This window comes from Carlito syrichta, unplaced genomic scaffold, assembly GCF_000164805.1.
Source record: "Carlito syrichta isolate Samal-C Ts95f unplaced genomic scaffold, Tarsius_syrichta-2.0.1 Scaffold302868, whole genome shotgun sequence".
NCBI classification, from domain to species: Eukaryota; Metazoa; Chordata; class Mammalia; order Primates; family Tarsiidae; genus Carlito; species Carlito syrichta.
This window is the reverse complement of record NW_007246964.1, coordinates 80,529-99,208: the sequence shown is the minus strand read 5'-3', so window position 1 is coordinate 99,208 and position 18,680 is coordinate 80,529. Positions and strand designations below refer to the sequence as shown.

The 18,680-nt window shown below is 45.8% G+C and overlaps 1 protein-coding gene across 2 annotated transcripts in view; it reads left to right on the top strand.

Annotated features, from left to right (window-relative positions):
- Window positions 1–17,296, top strand: part of TMEM268 (transmembrane protein 268) — a 25,057-nt gene extending 7,761 nt beyond the window's left edge. Inside the window, exons 3-8 of one of the 2 annotated variants that reach the window (XM_008057208.2) lie at window positions 1,823–1,930; window positions 3,047–3,196; window positions 10,496–10,606; window positions 11,741–11,821; window positions 12,967–13,149; window positions 16,030–17,296. In XM_008057208.2, coding sequence (XP_008055399.1) covers window positions 1,823–1,930; window positions 3,047–3,196; window positions 10,496–10,606; window positions 11,741–11,821; window positions 12,967–13,149; window positions 16,030–16,209 — 813 coding nt within the window. In that variant the 3' untranslated portion in view covers window positions 16,210–17,296. Of the gene's footprint in view, window positions 1–1,819; window positions 1,931–3,046; window positions 3,197–10,495; window positions 10,607–11,740; window positions 11,822–12,966; window positions 13,150–16,029 lie in introns of both variants that reach the window. The other variant, XM_021711895.1, reaches the window with a different exon arrangement.
- Window positions 17,297–18,680: the final 1,384 nt, after the last annotated feature.

Here is an 18,680-nt window from a genome sequence, read left to right as displayed (position 1 = left end):
CTCATCCATCTCTCCATCCATCCATCCTTCCATCCCCACACACCCATTCATCCATCCACCCACTCACCCATCCTTTCCTCCAGTTATTCACAAAATTTTTGCCAAACACTCTGTGCTAGCTGTGACAAGGTTTATGAGGAAGGTGTAAAAGAATGAATGGTCCTCTCTTCCCAATTGACTCACTTAGCAAATGTGCATTTTGGGATGCCTACTCTGTGCCAGGCTCTTAACTGTCTAAATGTGATAGAAGGGGGCAGGACACAGCACCTATGCCCACGTGCTCGTAGATTCCAGCCCAGGAGGTGGATGTGTGTTGGATAAATCAGAACAACATGATAGAAGTGTCACAGTAGAAGAATGCCTAAGGCATTGATGATATTCACAGGAGAAAAGGATAAGCTTGTCTAAGGATGGGGGAAGTGTAGCGAAAGCTTTGCAGAGGAGCAGATGCTTGATCTGGGATCTTGAAGCACAAATAGGAGTATTTTGGGTAGACAGGAGGAAGGACATCTTAGGAGAGGAAAGTGCATGTGAATTCATTAGATAACGATATAGTTACCTTCAAGCACAGTGGTTTGAGGCACAGGCTTCACAGACAGATATAGCTCTGCTGCATGCTGTCTGTGTGACTTTGGACTGGTGACTTATTCTCTCTGAGCCTGTTTCATCATCTGTGAGTGAGGACAACATGAATACCTATTATAGAGGATCTCTGTTAGGATTAAATGCAGTAGTACTCGAAGAACACTGGTTCTGTTTCTAGCATATGGTAAAAGCTCAGTAAATTGTAGCTATTATTAAGAAGTGCCTACAGGTAAGATTTTCTCTCTTTTCAAAGTTCCTGACATGATCTGGGCTTCCCTGTGCTAGCCAGGTAGGATTAATTAGGGATGGGGAGGATACACTGCTAATTTTACCCTGAAGACTTTTAGCATTTATGTCTTTAAAACAGAATTGCATTATTGTTGAGAACAACATTTTGTCACCATTGAAGGAAAACTTATCACTCTGACGGTGCTAATCCCACATCAGGGCAAGCTGGTTTATTGTTCCAGGTTTCCCTTCTGCCTGTGTGCAGAAAACATCTCTTAAACACTTGTCTGCAGATTGGACTTTCTTCCTGGTGAACAGGTTATGTACTGTTCTACCGTGCTCCTGAAGATAATTTTTAATGGTTACATTCTGCTTTCCTAGAGTCTGATCTCACAGGGCTTTTGTGTTCTTCAGACATTATGGGACAGGGAAATGTGAGTGTTCAGTCCTTTGGACTTTATTAGTAGATACTGATATTGCAGTATTGATAATAGCACCTGTGGATTGAGGGTTCACTGAGGGACCAGCCCTGTGCCAAGCATGTATGTATCTTCTCACTTAATACATACTCTGACCCTACAAGGTGATTGTGTTTATTATCCTCATTTTACGGAGGAGGAAACTGAGGCTCAGAGGAGTGGGGTTACTTGCTCCAGGTCACACAGCACATGAGTGTCAGGGTCAGAGTTTGGGCCCCAGGCTTTCTGACTCTAGGGCCCACACCTTAACCATTAGGCCACCCTATGCCTGCTGTGAGGTACTGCGTCTCTAGCTGCGGGGATTCATCCCTAGGATGTTGTGATGCCTTTTTTCCCCTGAGCTGAGAGCTGTGCCCTGTGACTTCCACGCAGGGCTCCAAACTCCTCGGCTTGCCCTCTGGGATGGCCCGGAATGTGCCCTTCCGCATGAGAGTCACATGAATAGAAGCAGTGTGCTTGTGGGCGGGCGGGAGGTGGGGGGTAGCAGCTCTCCTGGGGCTGATTGGTCCCTTTTCCTTGGTTCTGAGCAGGTCCCCGCTGAGCAGTACCGGAGCTTGGCCGAGAGCGCCCTCCTGGAGCCCCAAGTGAGGAGATATGTCATCTACAACTCAAGGCCCATGAGGCTTGCCTTTGCTGTGGTGAGGAGGGAGGTGGGCTGCCCCATCCCTGCCTGGCCTCATCATGGTACTACTGGACTCAGCTTCTTGTCCTGGAGCCTGTGGGTGTGTGTGTAGGGTGGGGGCTGGGGCCTGCTGCCTGGTTATCCAGGAAAGGGCAGCACCATGGTGATCTGGATTTGGTATGAGAGGACATTTTGGGGAGAGAGTTCTAACCTGGTCCCTGCACAAAGGACGGAGTCGGGGTTTACTGAGGGCAGGACTTGGGACTGGGAACCTGCAGACCCAGCCAGGCTCTGGATTCATTGTCTGGCCTCGGCCAAGACTTTCCTCCTCTGGGACTTGATTTCCCCCATCTTTTCAACAGATAGGTCCATTTCACCTCTAGTCATCTATACATGTATGTGTATATATATGTATGCACACACACACATACACATGCACATAAACCATACATATACACCTTCATACAGACATGCATAGACATATACATATGTGACAGAGCCAGGATTTGAACCCAGGCAGTCTGGTTTCAGCATCTGTGCTTTGAACCACTATGATCTGCTGCTGTTTTATATGTATAAATAGTCAAATGGCACACCTGATGCCCATATCCCCCTTCTGGGAAGAAGGGAAAGGGGTGGAAACCAGCATTTACTAATTCCCTAATCAGTGCTGGGCTGTAATCATATTCACACTAGCCCATATGCCCAGTGGCTGAAATAAATCAAATCACACATGTGATTCAGTAGGTATTACTATCCCCATTTTACAGATGGGGAAACTGAGGCTTAAAGGTGTTATAACTTGTCCAAAGCCATATAGCAATTGAAAGATCAGTGTGGGCTTTGGACTCAAATTAATCTCACTCCAGAGCCACTTGCCTTTGTCTGTATTATTTAAAATCAAGGCAAACAAGGCTTGGGAGTAGCTACTAACTCCTTTGTCTACTTTTGCTTACAAATCAGGGATATGAGCTCAGTCCGGCAGACCCAGGTGTCTGCTTTCATCTCTTACTTGCCCCGTGAGCTGTGGGACTCCAGGAAGGCATCAGGAATATCTGAAGGGCAATCCTGTGAGGGGAGCCATGTCCTTTGAGGCCTGGTGTCCTAACTGCATGCTCTCTGGCTTCCGCAGGTTTTCTACGTGTTGGTGTGGGCCAACATCTACTCTACCAGCCAGATGTTTGCCCTGGGGAACCACTGGGCGGGTGTGCTGCTCGTGACTCTGGCTGCGGTGAGCCTGACCCTGACTCTTGTGCTTGTCTTCGAGAGACACCAGAGGAAGGTGAGCTGTCTGGGGCCCCCTCCACACTTCCTCCAGAAGGGCTGTGCAGGTGGAGAATCTCAAGTCAGGTTTTTCTCTTGCCTGCCTCAAAGAATGTCTTCAACCACAAAAATTCACACTAGCCCATATGCCCAGTGGCCGAAAGAAATCAAATCACACATGTGATTAAGTCCTCTCTGTTTTTCCTATCTAATCCCAGATTGTTTTTCTGGAAGCATGCTGCATTCTGAGAGTCTGGGAGGAGGCCAGTACTTTAGTTAACTGAGCCGTTTCACACACTTCCTCTCCCTGGATGCTTGCGACAGCTCTGTGAGCCAGGGAGGATTACTGAACCACCTTATAGCATAAGGCACCTGAGGTTAAGGTTTGGGAAGTGATGATTCACATTATTCCCTCCAGTGATGGGCACATGTTGGGTGGGTAGTCTGTTGACAGTCATGTCTCTAATCCCAGCAATGACCTTTGAGGCGGAGACTGGCACTGCCCAGCTTAATGCATGGCTCTAATTGTATTCTGTTTCTTTAATGTCTGTCTGTTATTATGTATTGAGCACTTCATGTGTAGTAGGTCTTAAAATGCTTTCCACGTCAGCTCATTCGGTCCCTCCATGAATCTCTGGGTAGAAGCGGTTACATTCATTTTATGGATGAGGGTCCCGAGGCTCAGAAAGGCTCAAGGAGCAACCCAAGGCCATGGTACTAACAAGTGGCAGAGTTGGAATTCAAGGCCAGGATCTCAGATTTCAAGCCATGTTCCTAGTCAGTACCCTATTGTACTGGTTTTCTAGGGCTGCTGTAACAAATTACTGTGAACTTGGGGTCTTAAAACTACACAACTTTATTGCAGTTCTATAAGTTAGAAGTTCGCTGGAGGTCTCACTGGGCTAAACGCTAGGTGAAGGCAGGGCTGTGTTCTTTCTGAAGGATCCAAGGGAAGAGTCTGTTTCCTTGCCTGTTCCAGCTCTTAGCGGCCTTCTGCATTCATTGGCTCATGGCCCCTCCCTCCATCTTCAAAGCCGGCAATGCTGAGTCCAGTCTTTTTCACATCTCCTTCTCTGACTATTTTCCCTCCCTCTTCCACTTTTTAACTTTCTGAGTCAGGGTCTCATTCCATCGCTCAGACTTGAGTGTACTGGCACAATCACAATGATCACAGCTCATAGCAGCCTTGACCTCCTGGGCTCAGGAGATCCTTCCTCCTCAGCCTCCCGTGTAGCTGGGCCTGTAGGTGTGCATCACCTTGCCTGGTTAATTTTTTTATTTTTCTTTTTTGGAGAGATGAGGTATCCCTATGTTGTCCAGGCTGGTCTCAATCCACCCGCTTTGACCTCCCAAAGTGGGATTACAGGCATGACCCACTGTACTGGTCCCTGTTCAATTTTTTTTTTTTTTTTTGAGTTGGAGTCTCCTCTGTCACCCAGACTGGAGTGCAGTGGCACACTCATGGTCACCACAGCCTTGACCTGCTGGGCTCATGTGATCCTTCCACCTTAGCCTTCTAAGTAGCTAGAACTACAGGCATGTGTCACCACGCCCGGCTAATTTTTCTTGATTTATTGTAGAGATGAGGTCTCGCCAAGTTGCCCAGGCTGGTCATGAACTCGTGGGCTCAGGCAATCCTCTCACCTTGGCCTCCCAAAGTGCTGGAATTATAGATGTGAGTCATGGTGCCTGGCCCCTATTCAACTTTTAAGGACCCTTGTGATAATGTTGGACCACCTTGATAATCCAAGGTAGTCACCTAAATTTGAGGTCAGCTGACTAGCAGCATGAATTTCATCCACAGCCTTGATTCCCCTTTGCCATGGAACAACATGCGCACACAGGTTCTGGGGAATAGAACTTAGACATCTCTGGGGTTCTACTACCTTTGTTCTGTCTACCACACCTATGCTGTCTTTCCACTTACTTGGGAAGCTGCTGTCTGTTCACCCTCTGGCACCTGGTGCAGTGCCGTCCTTCGAGTTCTTCAGCAAGCATTTGCTCTTGCCTGACAGAAGGGGAGGTGGGATATTGGGAAATCTAGTCATTGTTTGGGGGTATGAATTCCATTTAGTGCCTGTGTTCAGAGGGATAAATGGGAACTTCATGGCTTATTCATTCTGAAAGCATCTTTGTTGGGCTTTGCTACGAGAGTGACAAAATAATGCCACCCTTGGGGTCTGCTGAAGCTTTCATGGCCTTGTGTTTGGCCTGTAAATTTAGCTGGCTGCTTCTGCAGCAAAAACTTTTCTTGGGGAGGGGAAACTGCAGTGTTTTGCTTTAGCAGAAGCAAGCAAAAAGTCTTGCACCTGGCAGGGGCTATGCGGATGTTGTTCATGCAGTTCAGGAGGTGCCTTTTCTGGTTCTCTGCCTCCTCCTCTCCCTTCCTCCTTTAATTCAGCTGTTATTTATGAAGTTTCCGTGAATTCTAGGCAACGTGCTAGGCAAAGTCCCAGAGATGAGCAAGACCTGGGCATTTTATGCCTAGGTGCGGCATTGAGCCCCAGGTGTACAGCAGCAATACTGTCATCACTGTTTGCTCATTTATGAGACCCCTCCTTTTCTTCCTAATCATGACCACCACACGATGAGCAGCTACTGTGTGCTTTGTGCTTGGTACTTAATGTCTATGCCTAACCACAGCCTTCTAAGGAGGCAGGAGACCTCTGCCATTTGCTAGCTCTACAACTTGAGGTACGCTGTTATTTAACATTTCAGGACCTCAGTTTCCTCATCTGTGAAATGGGATGATAATGGTAGCTCCCTCACAGGGTTACTGTGAGAATTCAGTGACTCGATGCACACAAAGTGTGTGTGTGTGTGTGTGTGTGTGTGTGTGTGTGTGTGTGTGTGTGTGTGTATGGGGTGCCAAAAAAATGAATACACATTTCAGGTATGACGTTCTCTCAAAAGATTGTGTCAATCAAGTGAATGCTAGTGTGAATGCTAGTGTCACCATGCAACAGGCAGGACAAAGAAAATGGTGGAAGCATGGTTGAGTGAATGTCATGCTACACATTGCTACCATGATTTAATTCAACTTCAAAAAGTAATACATAGATAACATCTCTGAAAACCTATATACTTTTTTTGGGCACCCCTGTGTGTATGTGTGTGTGTGTGTGTGTATTTTTATTTTATTTTATTTTTATTTTTATCTTATTTTTTTTGAGTCAGATTCTCTCTCTGTGGCCCAGGTTTGAGTGCAGTGGCATGATCGTGGCTCACTGAATCCACCTCCTGGATGCAGACGATTCTTTTACCTCAGCCTCCTGAGTTGCTAGGGCTACAGGGGCATGCCAGCAGACCTGGCTTATTTTTTGACTTTTTAAAAAATAAATCAATATTTTTTATTTTAATATTACGGGGTATAGTTAAGGGTTAAGTATACAAATATGCTTCGTTCAGGCATCCTTGTTGATAAGGGGTGTCTCCCCATCCCCAGACAGATATTGCCTACCATTAATCCCACCTTCCTTCCCCCGCATAGTTTCCCACCACTGTCAGTCCATTTCTTATAGTATTACTATGGATGCTCAAGGTCTGCTATTGCGGGGGGCCAACCCCTGCAGGTTTTGGGGAGTCCCTAGAAAGATGTGGCGGCGTCAGTGAAACTGGAAGGGATAGATAATAAAAGAAAGCAAGACTGGACTCTATATAGTGCAGAAGCCGATTCTGTAGGAGGGATAGATATTAAAAGAAAGAAAGATGGAGGGATAGATATAAAGAGAAAGAAAGAGAAAGAAAGAAAATAGACAACTGTTCAACGGATTGAGCAGAAGCCGTTTAATGGGACGAACCATAAGTCTTTTATCCCAAATTTTCACAGGTTAAAACACAAGACTTTCACGTGAACACAAAGCCAGGTGGATGAGGGGCGCCCCCCCCACCAGGTGTTTCCTTAAGCATGAGGAAGGACAGTCCCAATTAAATCACAAGACTATTACACAAACACGAAGCCAGGTCGATGAGGGGCATCCCCCACCCACCAGGCATTTTCCCAAGCATGAGGAAGGACAATCCCAATTAAATCACAAAACATTTACATGACTACAAAGGCAGGTGGATGAGAGGCATCCCCCACCCACTGGGCTTTTCCTCAAGCACGAGGAAGGGCAATCCCCAAATTATCTCACTGCTCCTTGTGCTTGGTTAATATTCCTCAAAAGCAATACAACAATTCTAACATCATAATATTCTAATTATCAATAACTTTTAAAACTTATGCATACACAACACCTAATGACTAACTTAAATCCTAATTCCTTTCTATTTTATGCTAATTTTACCTACACTATAGAAACTCTTAATTATAGCTCAAACCAGTTCCTAAAAAATGTGACTCAGTCCAAAGATCATGCTGGGCCGTTTCTAGGAACAGTTGATTACAATCTCTTAACAAAATGGCTATTCTAAAATCCTATATATCTATCTTAATTTCTATAAAAGTTTCTAATTCCTAATCCTAATATATAAAGCTGATCATCAGCAATAAACCTTCTAAAAATAAAACCCAAATATAAACTGTAAATTGTATTAAGGCCAAAACCACAATAGTAGAAAATGGGAACAATGAAATTTCTAAAGTTAGCTGTACTCTTATTAAACCTCAAAATATCATGTATGATCATGCTTGAACTAACATAATTTCCTGACGTAACATGACCTATTCTACAATACTTTCTATGAGTAAAATAAATTCAATTTCTATAATAAGTAGAAAAGCCCTACACTAACTGTAGCTAAAACCGGTTTAAAAGAATGCAGCCCAGTCCAAAGTATGCACTGGGCCCTTAGGAATGTGGCCCAGTCCAAAGTTCGTGCTGGGCCATTTCTGGTAACTCTAGATAATCATCTATACCATCTAAAGCTGAAAACAGCTCTCCATATGTATTTACTAATTCTACAAATATACAAATATACTTTTAAATCTTATAAAGAAGCTTGAAGCGTATAGAAGGCTCCCAAATGTGACCTGAGTTTGAATTATATCTAATACCTAAGCCAAAACCACAGTTCATGGGAAACAGGAACAATGAGTTTCCAGAGTGAGCCATGCCTGTCACAGTCACAGAGCCTTCAGCTTAGGTAAGCAGAGAACCTTTTGGCTAAAATGAAAAAGGGAGGGGGGAATGGGGTCAACAACTCCCGAACGCATCCTAGTGGTCTCGGGGTCCATGGCCCACCTTGATCCCTAACGTTCAGGTGGACCTCCGTGGCTGGCTCCCAACATGCTATATGAGTGAGAACATGTGATACTCAGATGTTTGTTTCTGTGAGAGGTCATTCAGTATTATTGACTCTAGTTTTATCCAGCTTGCTGTGAAATTCATGATTTTGTTCTTTTTTATGGCTGTGTAGTATTCCATCATATATATGTACCACATTTTTAAAATCCAGTTCTCTTTTGATGGACAGCATGGTTGGTTCCAGGTTCTTGCTATTGTGAACAATGCTGAGATAAACATATGTGTGCAAGAGATGAGGTCTCGCTGTGTTGCCTGGGCTGGTCTCAAATTCCTGGGCTCAAGCAGTCTTCTCGCTTCGACCTCCCAAAGTACTGGGATTACAGGTGTAAGCCACCACACCCAGCCATAGAGTGCTTATAATAGTACCTTGTGTAAAGTGAATGTGCTGTAAGTATTAAATATTATTATTGTTGACTCTGGTTGCCAGTGGGGAGACTGAAGCTCACAGAGGTTGATTAACCATTCCTTGGCCACACAGCACTTCTCTGGTCTTCCTTTGGGTCTTAGCTCTAGGACCTCTTCCTCCTCGAGTCCCTTGTCACTCAGGGCCATGCCGATTTCCCCTTCCTGACCATTGTCACTCTTACTGTTAGCATCCTACCTGTGTCACCTAGCATCCTTACGAGTCTCACATGTTGCAAACACTGCCTTGTTTTCCCTTTTGGGACACTGCTAGCCTTTCTCAAGATTGAAAACTTTGAAAAGACCCTGTCTTGTCTCTCTTGCAGAGTACAGCACATTGCTAGGCATGTGAGACATTTAAAAAAGTGTTTGTGATCAGCAAGGGACAGCAGAAAGCAGGATGATTTAAATTCACTGTTATCATCACCATGATATTATGGGCTGGCATGTGTTAAGTGTTCATTCTTTCAGTGTTTAATGTGAATTAACTCATTTTTTTCCTTATGATACTTCTCTGAGGTAGGGGCATTATTATCTCCGATTTGGGAATGAGAAGAGGGAGGCAGAGAGATGTTAGGTAATTAGTCCAAGGTTATACAGGCAGTGAAAGACAGTCAGGAATTGAACTGTTGGTGATGTGGATTTCTAAAGGAGAGAGCAACACTTAGTCAAGTTCTAGGCAACACAAAATTTAACTACCCTCTGATTTTTATAGTAGTGGCATTCCTGGAAAATTCAGTGTATGTTAAATCCATGCATAAAGTCCCTTTAAGTATATATGTAAGGTGGAGTTAGGTTGGCTGGTCAGAGTGCTCTAAGTAGATTTTTCACCTGCAGCATTTGGAGTCCAGGTGGACAGGAGACAGTCTTTGGCTGTGGAATGGTCTCTCATGGGGTATATCCTGCAGTGGAAGGCACGTGCTTCGTGTCCATGGTCCTCCTCTGTAAGTGCTGGCATTGTCCGACTCATCGCTTTGACCACCAAAGGGCTCCCTCATGTTTCTGCTTGCTTCTTACTGCGTCTGAGTGTCCTGCTGGGTTCTTTCCCCCAAGGTGGCATTTGGGATTGTGTTGCCCTTCCTCTTGGCTCTCTTCCCTGTCTGCCTAGTTCATTCAGCTGCTTGCCTTTCCATTGGTTTGGATGGGAAAAGCAGGAGGCTGATTCCCAGAGCGTCTTCTGAGGGCCAGGGCTGTGTTCGGTGCTTTCACAGTAGGTGCTTCATAGATGGAGCCGGAGTTCCACTTATATGATCGACCCCCAACCCAACTCCCACCCCAGTCCCCTGCCTTCCACAAATATCACCTGCATCTGGATGGAGTCTGAGGCCCTGGGTTAATTGTGTCATGCATAATCTCAGTAAAATCTTACCACATTCCTTTTATTACAAAACTGAAGAAAACAAGGCTCAGGGAAGGGACATACCTTGTCTAGGGCCGTGCATTCAGGAAGCAGCAGAGCTAGGCTTCGGTCCAGGACTGTCTGACGAGATTATATCTACTGCCCCAACAACCCACCCTCCCATGTAATAGGGGAGGAAATGAGAACCCTGGGGGCGAGGATCGTCTAGTGTCATCTGGGGTTGGGACAGTGTGTGGCTGTTGCCTGGGGCCCAGGCACTCCCTGGCAACACGGAGGACCCGCCACAGGCCCGATGTTTGTCTTTCAGGCCAATACCAACACAGACCTTAGGTTAGCAGCTGCCAACGGAGCCCTCCTGAGACACCGGGTGCTGCTGGGAGTAACTGACACGGTGGAAGGATGCCAGAGCGTGATCCAGGTGCTGTCTCAGAGTGACTGACCTCTTCCTGATGGCCTGCTTTTGAGCTGGACTGATGGGGCACAGTGGCCTCACGTTCTCCTCGCCTATGCAGTGTCTCTGGGAGTCTGTTAATGACATGGCTGTCAACAGCCCTTTCCTCCTCAATGTGGTGTTTCTTCCTCTAGACATCTCTTCAGTGCAGTAACCAGCTGCCTAGAACTTATGCGTGCCAGTCATGGACTGGCAGCTCCGACAGTGCCCGAGCCTTGCTGCTCACTTGGCACTTTTTCAGCAGACAGATGGGGCCTCCTCTGTGTGAAAGCCTCTGTGTTGACAGTGAGATAGTCAGCAGTAGCTGCTCTGTCCCTATAGCAAAGGGACAGCCCCTAACAAGGTCAGAGGCAAGGCCCACAGTGTACTTTTTAAAAATTGTGAAGCACTTAGGGTGGCTGGGGCACAGGAAAGTGACCCAATGGGGATGGATGAGGTTGGAGGCAGGTCAGATTCTGAGGCCTTGCCCACCTGGCTTGGTCATTCTTTGTCCCAAAGGCCATGGGGAATTTTTTTTTTTCATCCAAGCTGGAGTGTATTGGCATGATCATGGCTCAGTGCAGCCTTGACCCTCTTGGGCTCAGGTGGTCCTCCCACCTCAGCCTCCCAGGTAGCTGGGCTACGGGCATGTGCCACCACGCCTGGCTAATTTTTTAATTTTTTTGTAGAGATGAGGTCTTGCTATGTTGGCCAGGTTGGTCTTGAACTCCTGGGCTCAAGCAGTCCTCCTGCCTCAGCCTCCCAAAGTGCTGGGATTATAGGTGTGTGCCACTGCACCCAGCAATGGAAATGGAAAGATGGTTTGAAGTCTTACCTTGGGGCAGATGGGACCACAGCCATTCTGAACAGGGCTTGACCTTTTCTAAATTTTCACACAAAATCATGTTTCCACCAGCCATGTGAATGAGACGTGGTTGTGGTGTGAGACTCGGAGAGAGAGCAGAATGACATGTTCCTGCCAGACAGCAGGCTAACTCCAGTAGTCCTCAGAAGGGTGGGGCTCTGGCAAGGAGGAAGGAGGCAGAAGATGGTCTCAGGGAGGGAGAGTTTGAAGTTGGGCTGGCTTTGGGGCACAGTGGTCATGGCTGCTTCTCCCCACAGCTCTGGTTTGTCTACTTTGACCTAGAGAACTGTGTGCAGTTTTTGTCTGACCATGTTCGAGAAATGAAGACCAGCCAAGAGGTAAGATACCTTAAGAGAAAAAACCAAAATATACCAAGTGGTTAAATTGTATAGATTGCATTGTCTCTATGTTGGAAACGTGTCTAAGAAGCAGTTAACTTGGAAGGAAGAATACCTATGTGGAGTCAGTGGTTGTTTTTGCCTTGGGAGTCACTGCTTTATTGCTTCTTCTTAACTAATTGCATCTTCCACATTTCCTGTAGTGTGTTTCTTTATAATCGCATTTTTTTTTTTTTTTGAGTCAGAGTCTCACTCTGTCGCCCAGGCTGGAGTGCAGTGGCACCCTCACGGCCACTGCAGACTTGACCTGCTGGGCTCAGGCGATCCTTCCGCCTCAGCCTTCCAAGCATCTGGAACCACAACCACCATGCCTGGCTTATTTTATTTATTTATTTATTTATAGAGACGAGGTCTAGCCATGCTACTCGGGCTGGTCTCGAACCCCTGAGCTCAGGCAATCCCCTTGCCTTGCCTCCCAAAGTGTTGGGATTATAGGCATGAGCCACTGTGCCTAGTTCATCACATATTAGTAATAAATTCTGGCAGATCCAAAAGTATCATGTATTTGGATGACTCTCACTCATTTGCAGTGCCTTTCTACCATTTATTAGGAAGGTCAGAGAGGTCTTGCTCTGAGTCTGCAGAGGAGGAAATGGGCTCTGGGAAGGCCTGTCACCTGCCTGTGGTCATTTAGGTTTGGTGACATTCAGGTTTGGAGCTAGGCCCCTCCTGTCTCCAAGTCCTGGGCTCCTTCTCTTGGATCAGCCTTTCCTGGGTCCTCACTGCTGTGGGTCTTCAAGTCAGGATTGTGGTTTAGCCCCAACCCTGGCTTCTTGGTTCCTGTGTGGCCTTGGGCAAGGCCTTGAAGCCTTAGTTTGTTTATCTGCAACATACCCACGTCCCAGGCTGCTTTGAGCAAATGAGAGCATGGAAGAAAAAGTGTTTAGAAGCCATTAGGGATTCTTCTAGGAATTCTTGTAGGGAATTATGCAATCTCTCCAATGTGGCTCACTTCCAGATTCTTCTGAGGTTAGCATCTGAGTCTCTAGATGGATCCGTCCTCTGCTGGGTCGGCAGCTCAAGGAGTGATTCAGCCTCTCAGATACCACCCAACTTAGGACACACCTTCCCTGTTTCCTTTGCAGTCCTTGCTGAGAAGCAGATTGAGCCAGTTGTGTGTTGTCATGGAGACCGGCGTGAGCCCTACGACAGTGGAGGGGCCTCAGAACTTGGAGGATGCTCCTTTGCTGCCTGGCGATCCTCATCCTGAGGAGAGACCACTCACGCAGACCGAGCTTTACCAGCTCATTCCTGAGGCTGAGCCAGAGGTAACAGGCACTGTGGCCAGTCAGGGCCATCCTCCCTCAAGGGGCATTTGTATAGAGAGGGTTCATGGCAGGGGTTCCAGTTCTAGATTCCTGGGGACATGGCTTCTGTGAATTGGTAGGGACCATGGAAATCTGGCCCAGTAGTGTCCAGTCTTTTTTAGAATGCACACTAGCAATTTAAGAAATAGTTTATAAGAACTATTTTATATTTATTCATATTTTTGGTTACATTTAAAAATATCCTGGATATTCTTTTTGATAGTGGAATTGGATGAGTAGTTGCATATTGATGGATCATAGCCTTCTTACCCATGAACACATATTGATGAATATCTGGGTCTTTATCAGTCAGTCAGTCAACCAGTCATCTGTTCATCTATCTGGCCATCCATCCATCTGTCTACTTAAATTGCATTTGGACATCGGAATCTTCCATGCCTCTCTGTTGAATTCCAATTCCTCCAGCCCCAGCGTTTTGTGGAGTCCTGCCATCCAAGCTGTCTACTGGGTACGGCTAAGCACTGTTAGACCAGAAATCTGAAAATGTGGTTTGCCGCTTGTGCCACCTTCTTCTTGTCATGAGGACAGACCCATTGCTAGGGAGACAGGCAGTGAGGGGTGACCTCAGATGACCTTTGGAAGGCCAAAAGAGCATTTGTGTTTTCTTTTTAGCCAAGAGGTTTGGGAATTCAAGATCTAAACCAGCTCAGGCTTTCTCTTTTTTTTTGTACTGGTGGGAGTTGGAAGCCAGCACCCAGGACTGTTTAAAAGATAAATGTATTATCTCTTCACTTGAATCCTATTGACTTTTTTTTTAAAGAGCAGAAGAAATTGATAAGGTCATGTACTTGGTTGTGACATGCATGTCTGGATTTATGTGCAATAGCCCATTAAATATGGGTCTTTTAAATTATTTTTCCAAATTCATTCAAACCAATAGCAAGACAATTTCCTGTCATGAATATCAAGTGTGTGAGTGCACATGTTTTTAAAGTAGCTGCCCTTATAATTTAGCTAGGGAAAATGCAGTCCATGCCCCATTCTCAGCATGGGCCAGACCATCATATTCTAGTAGAAACTCAGTGTCCATGAAAGACCAGAAGATAGTGATAATGACTTCTTCCATTTTTACAGATATTTATCATGCATAAAATTCTTTAGCTTACCCTCTGAGGTGTAGATTATTTTCCCTTCTCCCTTGATGGCTGAAATCAGGTTCTGAGAGGTCAGCTGAATTGCCCAAGGTTGCAAGGGAGCATGTGGCCAAGCCAAGGGCGGATTCTAAATAGGCCAATTTTCTTGCTGCAGTTCTTTGCTTCTTCCATTATTGGTTTTAAAGTAAATTGGCGAGAAGACCAATCTGAGTAGCGAGGTTTAAACTATTGGAAGTTTTTAATATCCTCTAGCACAAAGGACAGCTAGAAACAAAAGCCAATTTTATGCACCATGTGAAGTTTCTCCTTTTTATTTTTAATTTTTTTTAAATTTAGAATCTCATGCTGTTGCCTAGGCTATAGTGCAGTAGCATGATCATGATCACCATGATACCTGGTGGGATGCTGTGCAAATCTGTGAGTCTTTGACTCGATGCTGAAATAATTTTTTAAAGCCACCAGCAAAATTTTAAAGCAAAGTTTATTGAAGAAGGAAGAAGGGAATGATAGACATGCCAGAGCTTGCTTGGGCAAGAGAAACCATGCCTTTTGCTTTTTTACAATAGGCCGGATATACCTTCACAATGATTGATATACTGAAGAGGGTGGGACACAGGTAACCTCCACTCTGGAGACTGACATCTCTCTGCTTCTGATGGGAGGAGGGAAGGGAGGGTGGTCTTTTCCTGACCACATTGTCCTTGGTAGGAGACCTGCCGGATGCCTCCAATTCACAAGTTCGTGAGCTAAAAGATGTCAGTCTCCCAAGGAAAGACTACAGGCACACACTACCATGCTCAGCTAATTTTTATTTATTTATTGTAGAGTCTCACTGTGTTGCCTAGGCTGGTCTTGAACACCTACCTGAGCTCAAGTAATCCTCCCACCTTAACCTCCCCAAGTGCTAGCATTGCAGGTGTGAGCCACCACACCTTGCCATCCTTATAATTTTTAAGTGTACAGTTCAGTGGCATCAAGTGTACTTACATTGTTGGGCTACTGTCATCCACTTTCAGAATGTTTTCATCTTCCCACACCAAAACTCTATACCCAGTAAACACTAACTTCCCCTTCCCCCAACCTCTCAGCACCTAGAGACTCCCACTGTACTTTCTGTTTCTATGAATTTACTTCTCTGGGTTCCTCATGTAAGTGAAATCATACGATATTTGTCTTTTTGTCAATCCCATCTTTATAAGCAGCTTCTGTTATTGGGAGTACTTGTGTAATGAAATCTACCAGATACTTTGTATGAATGGAAGGATCCTGCTACAATGGGAATTTTCCCCTCCCCACTTCCATGCTTAACTTGGGATTTTCTTGAAGGAACTCACCTTGACCTCATGTACTTTTCAGACTCACCAACATTGAAAGTGGACAAGGAGTGTTTGTGTGTAGTTGGCTAGGTTTAAGTCAATGGTCATTTCTCTGGTGCATATCCCTTTGGGCATATTATTATTGCCAATTAGCAGTTAGTGTCTCACCCTGGGGTTGAGGACACTGAGACTGCAGGACCCCCCCATGGCCAGAGATTGCAGAGCTGGGGTTCTAGACCAGGATGGTATCTTCCAAAAGCCCCAGGTGCTGCCAGGCCTGGTTCTTCGCTGGGGGCATCACTCCTGGGTCCAGGGGAAAGAGGATGGCTTAGCCTTCTCCCCATGCCTAAGCCCTACTCTCTTCAAGGTACTTCCCTTTAGCCCTCATTCTGCTTCCCTGTCTCTTCTAGGAAATGGCCCGGCAGCTTTTGGCTGTGTTTGGCGGCTACTACATCCGGTTGCTGATGACCTCCCAGCTCCCCAAGGCTATGGGGACACGACATACGGACTCTCCGAGGGTTCCATGCCCCTGCCAGCTCATAGAAGCCCACATCTTGGGTACAGGGTGTTGCCTGTTCCTGGCCAGGTGACCTGGGACCAAAGTATTCATCTTCCTCCCAGACTGAGAAGTGGGGGAGGCTCCAGGAGCCCAGGATGGCCAATGGTGAGCTCCAGGTGAAAAGAGAAGCATCTGGGGGCACTCCAGAAGGGGCCAGTCATGCCAGCAACAGGGGCAACATGCTCACTCCAGGGCCCAATGCAAGAATGCCTCTTTGACATCTCATGCTGACCCTTGGCCTTTGCAGAAGCTGATGACTGCTGAGATGGTTCTACCCCAAGCTGCTCCCTATGCCTAGACCACGGACATGGCTGGAAGGGGCCCAGTCTCCCATCCCCTTCATTGCATGGAGAGTCCAGAACAAATGAATATGCGACTGGGCAATTGTGTCCAAAGCTTCATCTCAGATGACTCTTCCATCTCCAACCTCTTCATGTCAGATGGGAAATTGAGGCTCGGAAAGGATACTGCTCTTTGTAGCATTGCCATGGGCTTCTAAAATTATAAGACTGTCTCTTTTTAATATGAAGAAAATAAGTAAGTTTTCAGATTTCTCTACATTTTTAAGTTTTTTCTCCCCTCCATATTTTGTGAAAAGCAGACAACCCGTGCATTTTGTCTGCTAGTATACAGGCGGCAGAAGACAGAGACAGAAGAACAAGGACAGAGAGCTGTTCCTAGAAATATTTGGAAAAGACTGATTCTGCTTGACTCAGGGACTTATTTTGTTCGAAGGCATGCATGCCTGTGGTTGCGTCCTTATACTACAGAAGTAGAACAGCAGTCGTGTCCTCTGACACTAACACTGTCTTGGAGTGAAACGTGACCAGTTGCTTGTGGAATTCTATGAAGAGTTCAGAGACTTCCTTCTAGGTGTTCCGCTCCCCAAAAGCTTGAAGACCCATTGTTCTAAAGGCCCATGTCTAAAAGCTGTGGCCTGACATCTGAAGGCTCCCCAGCCCTCAAACCTGCATCCACAATTTTGGTTTCATTTCTGCAAAACCCCTTCATAAGTTGAAACTCTCTCCTGGACTGTCATGCCTACTCTTTTCTGTCTATTGGTCTCCTATTCAGTCTTTCTTTTTTTTTTGAGTTGGAGTCTCACTCTGTCACTAGACTGGAGTGCAGTGGCTGATCCTTCCGCCTCAGCCTTCCAAGTAGCTGGAACTACAGGCACACGCTACCATGCCCGGCTAATTTTTGATTTATTGTAGAGATGTGGTCTCGCCAAGTTGCCCAGGCAGGTCTCGAACCCGAGGGCTCAGGCAATCCACTCACCTCAGCCTCCCAAAGCACGGGATTACGGCTGAGCCATCGAGCCCCAGTCTGACTTTCTTTACCCCCTCCTTCAAGAAGCCCTCTGGCACAGCCAGCCCTGCTGCTGCCTGTTTTATGTTATCAGTTCTGTTTTCCTGCGCACATGCCAGTTTTTGGTTTTTTCTTTAGCTAGACTGTAAACTCCTCAAGGACAAAGACTACATCTTATACTTTTTGTGCATGACCTGGACCTGTTAAGGAGCAAAAAAATCCTGTGGACTGATTCCTCTGCCATCCTCATTAGCAGCTTTTGCATATTGCTTTCCAAACTCAACTGAATGATACGACTGGTCTGGACTTGGTTTCTGAACCCGATCTGCCACTTCTCACTGTGTAACTTTTGACCAGTTGGTTTCCTTGTTCCTCAGTTTACCCATCTATATAATGGGTGGGTTGGATAATTCTTAAGGGCCCTTCCAGAACCAAAGTTCTGAAAATTTTCAACTTTTTCTGCTCCCTCTTAGCCTTTGGCCTGTCATCTGTTACGTCTTTATCTACATGCAAAAAGGTTCTGTAGCCCCACATGGCTGAGGGATCCTGGGCCTGGTTTGTCCTTGGACAGAGCACTGGCCTAGCAGGAAATCTGGATTCTTGTTCCAGATCTGCTACTTCCAAGCTGTATGACTTTCTTCAAGTCACTTAGCCTCTCTGAGTATCTCTTCATTTCCTTATAAAATGGATCTGATGAGTATGCAATGTAATAACACAGGTGACTCACCATGTAAGAGATGGGTCTGACTATTCACTTTCTCTGTGCCAGAGAAGAGATCATGTGTGTAGACCAGCCCTGGAAATGGCTGCTTTACTCATTTATCTTTGGTCAAGGCCAAGGGCAGCTTTGCTCAGTGAAATTATTCATGAAGGCTTTCTGACCTGACACAGAGGAAATGTCCCTGTGAAGGTGACCAACAGAAGCCTGTTTTTATCATTCAATCATAAAACCCTGGTAAGTATAAGAACAGAATAAAAATACATTTGTTAAATGACAAAGGAGTGGTTTTCAATTTAAAAATCTATTTAATGAGTCCTTGATGTGTTTTTTCCTGCCTTCTCCTTTCTTTGGAATTTCTGATGGTCTCACCTGATGGGTGGAGCATTCACAGTGTGCCCACAATGTACATTTCTCTGCATCTGTGTCTCAGTTTCTTCACTTATGAAATCTGTGTGATCTCTGTCTCACCTACT